The 12,830-nt window shown below is 44.3% G+C and overlaps 1 protein-coding gene across 2 annotated transcripts in view; it reads right to left on the reverse strand.

Annotated features, from left to right (window-relative positions):
- Positions 1-12,830, reverse strand: part of SYT16 (synaptotagmin 16) — a 109,660-nt gene that overhangs the window by 44,886 nt on the left and 51,944 nt on the right. For both annotated transcript variants that reach the window (XM_058026520.1, XM_058026518.1), the window contains one exon: positions 3,239-3,865. In XM_058026520.1, the coding sequence (XP_057882503.1) occupies positions 3,239-3,794 (556 nt within the window). In that variant the 5' untranslated portion in view covers positions 3,795-3,865. The remainder of the gene's footprint in view (positions 1-3,238; positions 3,866-12,830) is intronic.

Genomic DNA, 12,830 nt, shown 5'->3' on the forward strand with positions numbered 1-12,830 from the left:
TATTTTGCAGAAATGAGGGGGGAGAAACCTGCCAAATGGGAGGAAAAATGTTCAAAGCTCATTTTGATGCTACTGAACAGCTTTGCTGAATGTCAGCAAGTCCATGTGTCACTTACATTGTCACTTAGGGTTAGGTAAAAAGCTAACAGAAATAAGGATACCTCGAACATCTTCTCTTGATCATTTTAATCCATGACTGAAATTTTAAGTTGCCAGGGTATTACAGCCTCTCTGCATGTCTAGGTTACCATCAGAAGAGTTCACACTCTTGATGTTAGAGAATGAATCTAAAGGAAAAAGAGGAAATAAAGAGCTGAAAAATAAAACACAAAGAGCACGTGTGTTTTGGAAGTGAAAGTTCACTTAGAAGAGCAAAACGAGTTCTTCCACATCAAAGGGTGTGGGGAAGACATTTTCAAATCACAGTTCAGCACTTTCTCTCCCATTATACAACTTAGTTCTGAGAGAAAAAGGTATCAGTTCCCAACCCTGTAACCTTCAAACAGCCAACTTTTGTGACTATGAAGTTTTGAGACCATTGGCTGGCCCTTTGTGCAGCACATTGCAGAGATAAAAAGATTAAACTCTGTCTGAGACCATTTGGAATGACATTCCCTGAGGTGCAAAAAGCTGAGCAGTGCTCCCTGAAGTGCCTGGTGTGCAAGCAGAGAGCTCTGGGAAGCAGCACTGTAGGTGCTGGGGGCTCCATGGGGCCAACCTTCCAGCCCACAGTGGCTCCAGGAAGGTTAGGGAGAAGGAAAGCCAAAAAATATGGAGAGAGTCAAACAGCAGCTTGACCAGGACCTGCTCTCACTGGGAGAGATGTCCAGAGAGACCCTCCCTTGAGCTGCAGGGATGGGTCACTCCCACATCTGTCTGTCACTAAGTCTCTCATCAGGAGCTCCATATGGTTCATCACCTACCCCTAAGAAATCTTTTTCTCAGAGGTCTCTGCAGGTGACAAAAGCTCTGACCAGGACAGCAGCTCCTTCCTGGGCTCCATTTCCCTGAGAGCTCGCCAGCTTTCATCCACCCACTGTGAGCAAGGGACAGGGACAGGGAGCTGCCCTGGGAATGCTGCCTTTGGACCCGCTGAGCCCCAGGATTTGCTGTGGGTTGCTCCAACAGCCCCTCCTGAGGCTCAGGGGTCCAGGCTCTGCAGGTTGTGGCCTAGGACAGTGTCACTGTCATATATTTTCTGAAAAATCTCTTTGCCAGGATTTCCTCTCCTGGGAAGCTGAGAAGCCTCAGAGAAGAATGAAAACAATAATTATCTGATTGTTTCTCTTGTGTTTTGCTGCTTTGCAATGTGTTTGGAGAGTGTTTATCCAACAGGTGGTTGTTTGATTGGTTTCATGTGAATTGTTTTTACTTAATGACCAATCACGGTCAGGCTGTGTCGGGGCTCTGGAAGAGGTCATGTGTTTTTCATTAGTATCTTGTCAAGCCTTCTATAAGTATCCATTCTCTATTCTTTAGTATAGTTTTAGTATAGTATAGATTAGTATAATATAGTATAGTATAATATAGTATAGTATTGTATAATCTAATCTAATATAAGCCTTCTAAGAACATGGAGTCAGATTCATCAATTCCTCCATCATCCTGGGAACGCCAAAATACCACAGGGCAGCACTTGTCCAGGAGGATCCACAGCCCCAGCACCCCCTGAATGGACACTTTGTGCCCTGCTCCATGATTTCTGTGGCCACACTGGTCACACAGTCCAAGCACACACACAAACCCACCCTGCAGCACTGGCTCAGTGCCCATGGATAAACCCTGGGGCAGGATATTGCCCAGGCAATGCCCAGGGGTACCAGAAAGGAGGGACAGGGCTCCAAGAGATTCAACTCTGAGAACTGGCAATCTTTCATTTGGAATACTAAACAAGCAGTCCCAGTTTGGGAGGCAGAACAGCTAGACCAAAAGAGCTTTTTAATTATTTACTCCCTGGCCATAACAGAGTGAGAAATAGCAATAAAGAAAAGAGCTAATTTTACAGTCATTAAAGAGCACCATCAAGGTTTATACCCTCTCAGTCTGATACTCCTGTTAAATACAAAAACAAACAGGCTGATCTTCCACAGTCTGCACAGAAAAGGCTAAATATGTAAGACTTCCCTAGAAGCCAAGAGTGAAGAAAAGCTCCTGGTCATAATAAAACAGACATTTTCAAGAGCATTTACCACCTGCTTAAAAAAAAATTAGATATTTGAAGCCAAATTCTGTAGATCCTCAGTGAGCCTCGAGTTCTTCATCAGCTCCACATTGCAGAACCCAGTTCCCCCATCCTCCTTCCACCCTCATTCCCATTCCTAGGATGTTTGTTAAGAGCAGCTTTGTGCCAACAAGACCCAAGGATGGTGTCAGCAGGACTGCAGTTTCCCTGGGTGTAGTCAGGACCTGTGTCACCATCAGACCTCTCTCTGTGAGCCAGGAAATCTCCAGCCACGCTTGTGGTAACACTGAGCGAGCACAAGTCATGTGGCTGACACTCAGTCCTGGGCACAATCCCCTGAAAACACTCCTGCTGTCATTTAAAGATCAGAAGTCATAGTTAGGCCTATTTAAAACTGAAAATATCAAACTCCGTTCTCCTTCCCATAATCTCCTGCCTGCTGTCTCTTCAGTCTTGTTTGAAAAGCCTGTGGGGGCGGTGGGAGGGGAGGAAAGTGATTTGGGAGCCTTTCATCCATAAAATCATGAGATACGGCTGGCTTTTTGGTACAGCATTTCACAGCACATGGCACAGTAACATCTTGAGATTCCTGGCACAAAGAAACAAGGTTTGAGATTACATATATATATATATATAAATATATATATATATATATATCTTTAATAGCAATGACGCAAAGGCAGATGGTTCTCAAAGCGAAGGCTTAAGGCTAAACATTCCCTTTGAAGGGTCCTGCTACCAGAAACTGAACAGGGAGGGAAGCAAAATACTCCTTGCTACAGCAGCAGGGCCTGATTGCCTTCTAATACACAGGATTGTCCTCTAATACACAGCATTTCACCCCAGAGATCTCCAATTCTTTCAGTGAGATTAGTCTCACAAACAAGGGAAGGGTTGGAAAGGTTAGGATTTTTTTTTTTCTTTGGGATTTGGGGAGTTTTATTTTAGCTGTGGGAAACAGAGACAATACAGAACACACTGAGCAGATTAGCAACTAAATGAAACCAACAGCAGAAAGGCCTGGGTAATGCTGTCAGGGTGGTGCCAGCTGCTTACCTGCACAGCGTGCCGTGCCATTGGCACTGTGCAAGAAGCCCCCCAAGCTGAGGCTGTGCTCATGGGCTCCCATCCTCCAGGAGGGCTCACCTTCTTCCTCAGCAATGGGAGGAAGCCGATCAGGAGGCTGGAGATCCTCACTCATCCAGTAGGATCCATTGGCTGTCAAGGTCCTGCTGCTTTCAGTGCACTGCTCTGGCAAGGTGCTGGTGGTTTTAACCCCTTTGTGCCTCTGTGGATCCATGTCAGAGCCTTGAGGGAGGTTTTGTGAAGCAAGATCAGGGCCTCCAATGTAGCTGTCATCTCTAGGGTAGAAATAGTCCTCATCCCAAAGGTCCAGGTCCTGTTCATCATCTAATTCCTCAGAATAATCCTCATAAACTCCTCCATTATTCTCCAAGTCCCGGGTCCTTTCTCCTTCTGGCTTCCGACCCACTCCACTCAGATTCAGCAGAGAGGCAGATATGGAGTCTCCTGCTTGCTGGATTGCTTCATATACTTGAGACATCCAAGTAGACAGTGGCTGGAGGAAATTGTGAGCAGCCTCAGAAGCCATGTTTAACACTATGCCAGTGTCTGGTGATCAGTTGTTCAGCTTTGCCAGCATGTCACTTACAATTCGGGGAGCTACAGAATAAGAAATTACTGTAAATTGCTTGTCCATCAACACCTGTCAACACACTATCTATGTGAGATGACTAGAACTGAGAGGGGGAAATGGAACAAGCACTTCTATCCATTGAGAATACTACCAGAAATCCAGAAATGATGGACAAATTGCCCATATTCCTGCAGAGATATGGAAAGCTTTTATTCTATTGCTAAACCTAAGATAAAAATAAGAACACAGAACCTTGGAACACAAGTAACTTTTTGAAGTGCACACACTCTGGTTACAGCTGTCAACAGACCTGAGGGAAAAAAAGGAAAAAGCAACCTGTAATCAAAAATCTCAATTAACCTCCTGTCCCAATTTCCTTAGCATTAGCATGAACAGGTGAGAAAACTGAAGGGAGGATAATTTGGGGAGAATTATGCTCTGAATGATGAAAATGACAGGCCTAAAGCTTGCAGTAGCAGCCCATGGCAGACAAGCATCTCAAAAGCTTTGCTCCAGAAAATCTATGAAGAAACTCTCTCTGCCCATAGCCCAGAGCTGTTTTGCCACTCACAGAAATGAAAAAAAAAAAAAATAAAGCCAAACAGAGGAGGTGTAATATTACAGGTACAAAATTACTGAGAACAGAAGCAAGTTAACAAAAGCACTGGTGTCATCTCAATATGATGCTTTCTCAAAATTCATCTAAACTCTAAGTAAAAACATAACTTGCAGAAAGTTAGCATGCCTTTTTGCCCAATATACATCTTCCCACAGTATCACAAGACAGACATTCTTTTAGGAACTCTGAGAAGGAGAAACCTTCAAATAGGATGATGGGTTTAGGAAGAACGAATTAAATAGGTGCAGATTTTAGACTAGAAGACAGCTAAAAAGAAGCTTCAAAATAAATATGAATGTCTTGTTGAATTGAGAGGTCTAAAAGCAATCAAAGTATAAAAGGGTAAAATATGGTGTAATAGTAAGAAAATAAGCTCAGCAGCAATGTGTATTACCTTCTGAAATGATCTCCAGGGAAATGCAGTGGGAATTTCAGTGTTGTGGATTTTAAATGGAGCTAAGGAGATCCCACTTTGCTTGGTGAGCAGCTCCTCTAGACATGAGATCAGTGACTTAGGAAGACTTTAGCTTTTAAAACACCTGTGCCAAATAATTTTGTTCAGTGATGTTCATTTATGCTGCAGACACTTCCAGCAGGTTTATTGTCAGCTTCAGCTTGTGCTCTGAATTGCAGCCCTAACAAGGGCAGTAAATGAATGTGGGTTACTAAAGGCATTTTAAGAGCTGTGGCTGTCACAAACTCCCTGGGCTCAGGGCACAGACTGTTCCAGCATCCATCTGGCAGCTCCAGCCCTCAGCTCAGCCCCTGGGATCCAGGTAAAGCTCCCTGCCATGCATTAAATCTTTGGCAAGGAGCAGACAGTACCACAGCCTCACCTCCCAGGTGAGCTGTTCCCTTCCCTGGCTCTCCTCTTTCCAACTCTGCCTTTGGCAAAGCCTCTCTGCTTTGTGCAATTGATTTTCTCAAAGACTAAAAGAGATTACAGGCTCCAAACAAGCCATTTGCAGCATAATGTGGATTGGGTACTGGTAAAGCACAGCACAAGAGAAGTCACTGGGAGGAGATGATACTTGAAACAAGGAGACTCTCCCAGGCATGGAAGAGCTCTGGAGGGTAAGTGCTAGATATTGGATACATTTTTAACATGGCATTTATTTACAGGCAAGAGCAAATGAAACTCTGGTTTCTGATGAAAGGAAAACCTCACAGTGCTCTCCCTCTGTCTCATGGCAGCAGTGGCCCTCAGAGGGATGCAGGCATCCAGAAGTGATGGAGATAAAGCATATGGGTGCTGAAATGAAGTGCTGATCTGTTCTAAAAATCAACAGAACATAGCCCTCTGATATTTGCATGGGCAATAGTTAGCTCCTCTTGTTATTAGATTTTGGAGCTAACCCCTGATTGCTCCAACAGAGCTACCCCACTTCTGGCTGGCTGCATCACAGAGTGACACAGGGAGGTTGGTACCACAACCATAAAGCTGGAGGCAGCTTTCAAGGAAAGATTTTGCTTCAGTAAGGGAAGTAGAGCAGTGATCTAGACCCACCTGCAGGGCTTGGATGTGGTCACTCAGTCAACCGAAGCAGCAAATAGAACTTGAACATGAACTTTCATATAGCAAGCAGCTGCCTGTAGGTTGTGGGGAAACATGATACATGTACACACATGCACAACTCTACCAAGCCTAGGACATTTCATTGAATCCTAGGAACCCCAACAAGTGGTTTGATTTCAGTTTATAGACAATAGATATGTATTTCACCAAAAAATGTAAACCATTTTGCAGTAATACCCGCAACTCACACGTGCAACGTGCAACCCAGTGCCTACACAATCTCTAGAGGCAAAAGCAATGTCTTTTCCAGCGTGCCTGACTCTGCTTCACCTTTGCTTTGCTTTTCCTACCATCCTCTTACTAAAGACTCCAGAGTCAGTGATATGCTGAACAACTGGAGTTCAGCTGAATTATAAATGGTTTATTTTTGTTCTTGCAGCAGATGGGTAAAACGTGTAACAAGCTGCAGACAAGTTTAGGCGGGCAACGATTTTACAAATTCACCAGAGGATCAAAGGGGGCTGAGCTGTGTTACAGGCTTGCTGTTTCCCAGGAGCTCTCTCCATTAATTAGGAGACACTGCTCCAACAGCATGTTTATGATATATTTCACAACGTGGCCTTTTCAACATAACGGATTTTTACTTTTGATTTCTCTAACAGTTTTGACTTGCATTAGAAGAAGAAAAAAAAAAGCCTAAAAGAACTGAGAGAAGCATAAAATGTGTGGGAAATAGGAAAAAACATCCATTTCTTTTTAAAAGTATTCATGAAACAAGAGAGAGGGGAAAAAAGCAGTTTAGCAAATTTACTTCAAGTTCCATCTTCTAAAACCACCCATAAGAATTTTCACACCAAATCACATGCAAAACTCAAAGTGGTTAGGGTTTTTTTTTTCCTCTCCTGGAAAATCAGATAGCTAAAGAGATCAATGTTAAGCCTCTCACAGAAACCATCATAACCTTTACTACAATCTATATTCCCTTGTCTTGATAAGATCATTATTCCTGAGTAGCATTCCCATTGAGAGGTGCAATTACTATATTGCTAAAAAAAGTAGACTATTACCAGAATTTCAGACACGACCACAATGCAGAGGTTTGTAATATTCCCAAAGTGTCTTTCAATCTTCTTGATAGGTAGGTTCCTAAAAAAAGTGCCTTCAGTTGTGCATTTCTTAATGTTTCCTTTATTCAAGCTGTTGCAGGGTGTAGGCACAAACTTCCTTTTCTTCACTCTGTTTTCGTGTGGCCCTTGGAGAAGTTTTCTACCAAACCCCTCACTTACAGGCAGAACACAGGCTGAAAATGGGTTATATCCATGAGCAGGAGCTTTATTTGTGTGGATGTTGAAGAAGAGCAGTGTGACTGACCCTGCATGAAGCTATGCCCTGAAACAAGGTGTGAATCTAAGCTGATGCCCAGAACATCAAGGATCTGTGCTAAAGCTAAGGACATTTTGCTGTTCACAGAAGGGGGAAATAAGGAAGCCTTGGAGAGAGAAGATTTTTTGAGCTACTGAAAACTGTAATGAGCCTGATGTTCCTTTCAGGCTAGAACCCAATTAAAATACACACATAAAATAGCAGAGGGTAGATTAGAAATGTACTCAGATGAAGGCAGGCAGCAGCAACACTGGGCCAAGAAATCCTCTATCCTGGTTCTGGGAACAATCTGGACTCTCTGCTCCCCTTGCAGTTGCCAGAATTGTATCTAACAAGATGCTTGCAAAGCCCTTACACTCTCACCAAACATTACTATGATGAAAATGTATTTCCAGCTGAAATTGTCACAGTGCCAAGCCCAGCCTGTGCACTTGAAACTGTTCAGAGGGTTGGAGCTTCTTGCAGAAGTGTTATGAGGGAAGTTCACAGACAGTGCCCAAAGTTCACATCAGCTGTGAGCATCATTACTGACCAAACTGCCCTAAGGGAGAAACAAAACAGAAATACAGAACATCTGGTACCTTTTTGGCCCATTTTGTGCTATAAAATTGCTATTTATGTGGTTGGATTTAACACACAAAGAAAGAGAAGACAGAGGCACTTTCTAAGTGATTATGTGCTCTGTGATAATAGTTTTCAGCTGGTGAATCAGAAACTCCAGGGTACTGAAGGAAAATCTAATGGTTTATGCCAATAAATTAGACACATCTCATTGGAAACATTCACGGGTTACAAATCAACACAGCAATAAAGCCACTGCTGCAGAGCCCTGGTCCTGCAAGCCCCAGAATGGGGGAGAGAAAACAAAGATGAGCTCAGGCAGACAGCAATGTACCCGGCTGCACGGGGCTCAGCCCACGCACAGGAAGCCTGCAGACTTATTTCTCACTCCCAAATCATCTCATCTCTTTGCAGGCAGCGCTCTAGTGATGCTGTGCCAAATTAGTTGTAAAAATTGATGCACAAATGACAAAAGTGGTTTTGATCAGGATATTTAGCCCCTACTTTCTTTTCATTCCTTTGTTCAGTGCTCTCCTTTTGTCAATAACAATGGCAAAAATTTACTGATCTTCACTGCTTCAGTGGGATGGGGAGAAGAGGAAAGAGGTAGAAGGAAAAAAGGAATTATGCAAATGTGACATTTATCGTTCAGAATTGTGGAACTTTTTTCAAAAACCCAAGTCTCTCCATCATACAGAGTATGTGATGACAAATTCAAGCAAAAAAAAAATTAAAAAAAAAAAGTATCTGGAAGACCAGGATTCAAATATTTTGCTCAAAAGCTCCTACAGCAGTGGGGATGAGGAGCTGATGGTGATTTCCTACACTGACCTCTTCATAACTCCATTTTTCCTAGATTGTAAGAACTACTGAAATCAGAGGTGTTCATCTCTTGTAAATCCAGGGCACCCAGAGAGCAAAGAATCTGTGAATGCCCAGATAGATATTATTGCCACCAAAATATTAATACAAAACCTGGGGGAATTTCAGGAGAGAAGGTGGCAACATCTCCCTGGCCATAATATTTTGTTTGGATATTCAGGTGAGCCAGATTTTGACTTGGCACTGGTGATAAATCCAGAGTCACTCCATGAAGGCAGTCACATCCTTCAAATCAAAATAAAGCCCTTTGCATTTAAAGAGCTACTTGTCACCAGAGGCACAAAAAAGCCCCTAAATGTTCCATGGCTGCACAAAAAGCAGCAATGAATAACTTCATTTATACTTCTCCAGCCGAGGGTTACATAAAGGGCATAAAGAAATTCAAAAATCATTGGAGTATTAGAAAAGTGGTGTTAGTAGTGGCAACTGTGCTCTTTCAGGCTGAAAGAGTGAGAAACATCTGTAATTACTGGATTAGGGGAATGAAAGGAGAAACCTGCAGTCAGAAATTACAGCAAGTTCTGTAATTGAGCTGCTGCCATTCTCCAGCTTGCATGAAGACAGAATAGCCAAAAGGAAATCATAAGTTCAAAGGGCTGGAGAAACACCAATTTACACCAGCACTCCAACCCACCCACCTGTGCTGTCAAGCTGCTCCCTAGAGCAGATCCCATAGACTGCACCCTGCCTGCAATTGTGCTACCCAGTTTGCAGCAAGTGAACAAACCAGGGTCAATCAGAGCAATTTCTTGCATGGAAATGAGCAGTGGGAGAGCATGTCTAGCTGTTTAACAAAATGAAGTTATTTTAGAAACATTTAGAGGAGTCACCCAGTTCCTGTTACTCCTTCCCCCACGCACACACTCCACCCTTACAGAGCCTGTGGGAATTGCTCTGTGTGGACCACCAAGAGCAGTGCAGGCAGTTTGGGAGACAAAAACACAGTGGATGATTCCTGGTAATCCATCTTTGTGTGCACATGTGGCTGAGTGTCCTGGTTTAGGGCAAATCTGGGAGAAAACCTCCAAATGGGGCCCCTCCAGAAAGCAAACCCACACAGCTCCTGCCCCCACAACCAGGTCAGAAATGATTCCTCAGAGAGAAGTGGAAAGAACCTGTTTATTTAACAGGCACAGCACCCCCAGCACACAGAATGAACAATACTGGGTGACACCACTCTGTCACCACTCTGAAAAAGATGACAAATTCAGAAAGTCTCTCTGGGGGTGCTCGCTCTGTTCTCAGTCCCTCAGCGCTGGGGCAGCTGCTGCCCAGAGTAGGCCCCGCTGGGCCACAAGGTGCAAACTCTCGGGGTTTGCCAGGCCCCAGCCCGGAGCAGGCTCGAGTGGTGCTCAAAAAGGAAAGGAAAAGTCCAGGAAGAAATTTGGACTGTTTAGCTAAACTAACTCATAAGCAGAAGCAAGAGCAAGCAGAAGCAAAGCAAAAAGCAAAAGCAGCACCATGTACTGCCCCGTCTCTGTGTCCTGCCAGTCATGGGAGAGCGGCTGATAAGAAACCCAAACAAAGCTTTCACTCTTCAGAGCCAGTCTTGAAGGCACAGAACATAATATCCAGCATAAACAGAACACATGAATGGGGATACAAACATCATAACATCACCCTAGGACACTGAGTCTGTAGTTTCCAACTCCCCTCACTTCTAAGTCAACCACCGGTCCAGCCAGAAATGCTGGGAGGCTGAGGGGTCACTGGGGAAAGCCCAAATTTAAAGGAATTTGGAGCCATAGATCTGAGCAGGCAGTTGTCCCTACTGACTCAGGAACTGCTCCCTCAGCTACTCTAATCCTCCATTTAATTCAGCTTGTTGCAAACCAGGCTCATCCAACATCAGTAGTAGCAATCCAACTGTCCCATGGCCACTCACTCCTCCTACGTGCCTCTGTTGTAGCAGTTGGAAGAAAAAGCTACTTAGGAGAGCAGCTTCATGTGGGCACTGAGAAATTTCCCTTTCACAACCTTCTCTCCTTCCTGCCACAGGTTGGTCAAGGAATCTGAGCTACATATCCCAGCTGGGTGACAGGAACAGCCTCAGGCTCACTCTCAATCTGCCCTTGCTGAGGACAGTGGAGCTACTGGGTACTCAGCATCAGAAAAGGACCAGCCACAGCTGTGTTTCTTTGGAGAAGTACACCCCTGAGTTTTCCACAACTTTGGAGGAAGCCAGACTGGTGCTGTCACACTCACCCACGTTTCTTATTTCTAAACATGAATCTCTGCCTCTGCTGCATGTGACAGTCCCACTCACTGCATGTGACAGGTCCCCAGGGCCCGCCTGGCCCCGGGCAGCACTGACAAGGAAAGGCAGCACCCAGGCAGCCCTGCTAACATTCCATCCCTGGCTGAGTGTTTGAGGTGTTGATGCCTTCCCCAAAGCCTTGGCTAAGGGAGATGAGTGGTTTATATAAGAACTGCATCTCCATTTATTTATTTTAAGTGTGCAGCTAGCCCTAGAGGCTGGAACAGTGGCTGTGCAGAACAGCTTGAGAACATGAACTGAAAGTGCTCTTGAGACTGATAAAACAAAAGGAAAAATGAAAAAAAAAAAAGAAAAACCTACCTTCCAACCTCGTCATATTTATGCTGTTTTCACACATCATGAGTACATCTTCAACAAGTGTTCAAGGCAAGGCACAACTGGAATATTTTCACATAAATCACAGTGTACTAAGCTACAATTTCTTTCCCAGTCTCAGGTGACATCATTATGAAAAGACTAACGTGTAGAACAAAGAGGAACCTTCACTCTCTTGAGCCACAGCACTGAAGCCTGTGGTTGGTTACAGCTCTTTGCACAAAGGTTTGCCCAGCATTGTCACAGGTACCTGTGAAATTCACTTCACCCATGAATCTTTGAAGTAAAGGGCTCCCCAACTCCATAAACACCATGTATAGGAACATCACCACCTCCTCTCAGTCCCAAAATCCACACTATAGACAGGGACACCAAACCATCAAAACATCAAAAGTTCTCCCATGAGACCTCACTGACTTCTCTCAAGCCTCTGCTCAAGGGAAATCCCTCCTTCCTTATGTGGAGAGATGATTCAAGGAGCAATTTCCCATAAACGCTGTCCCAGTGCCTGAAAGACCCCAGTGCTGTGAGGAACCACTCCAGCTGACTCTAAAGAAAAGGCAGTTAGTTTTTCCTTCACTATAGAGTTCTGCACATGACCTCTATAAAGGCTCTGCACCACTCTGGAAAGACCAAGACTGCTTCATGCCACCCCCTCTTCCTTCTGCACATGCTTTGGCATAGCCAAGCAAGCTAGATATGCCCTGTGCTGCCTTCCTACCAGGTATGTGCTTACCAGCTTCTCTACCCTTGCAGCCTGCTCTGAGCAGGGCCAAGTGCATCCTAAATGCAGGTTGGCTGTGTCCAGATGAGTTCCAGCCCTCCCAGTGAAGGGACTCCTGCAGCTGAGTGAGAAGAAACCAAGGCAGCACATCCCTGCTCCAGAGATGGACTGATCATTGAGATCAACAGCCAAGAACAGGACTCACAGAAATCTAAAGTACCAAAAATCTGCCATCCGTTCTGTCCCAGTAATTAAGAATCTTTGTCTTGAAATCTCCTAAAAGGTTTTCAATGAAATCTTCATTTTCACAATGATCTTTTCCTTATCTTTCTCCCTCCATAGAGACACAAACTGTGCAATTAAAATTAAATCAGGAACAAACCAGCCAGATGTATCCTAGAGCCACATTGATGAGAGCACCTATTTCATTCTGTCACTTGCCTTGTTCTGGGGTCAGGTTCTATACAGGAAAGCAAAAACAACAACAAAAATAAGGCTCTGACATTTTACAGTAGATTTTCTAAATGTCACCCTGCACACCTGCAAAGTAGACAGATTTCGTCATGTATCTCTACCAACTCTCTTCTTCATTGGTAGATAACTCAAAACTCAGCTGGATCCAAGGGCAAGAGGGGCAGCTCATGCACTGAGCCCAGGCACCCCTTTCCAGGCCACAGCCTTCATTTACCTGTGCTGTTGCATGTGGGGGTTCA

Source organism: Melospiza georgiana, chromosome 6, assembly GCF_028018845.1.
Source record: "Melospiza georgiana isolate bMelGeo1 chromosome 6, bMelGeo1.pri, whole genome shotgun sequence".
Lineage (NCBI taxonomy): Eukaryota > Metazoa > Chordata > Aves > Passeriformes > Passerellidae > Melospiza > Melospiza georgiana.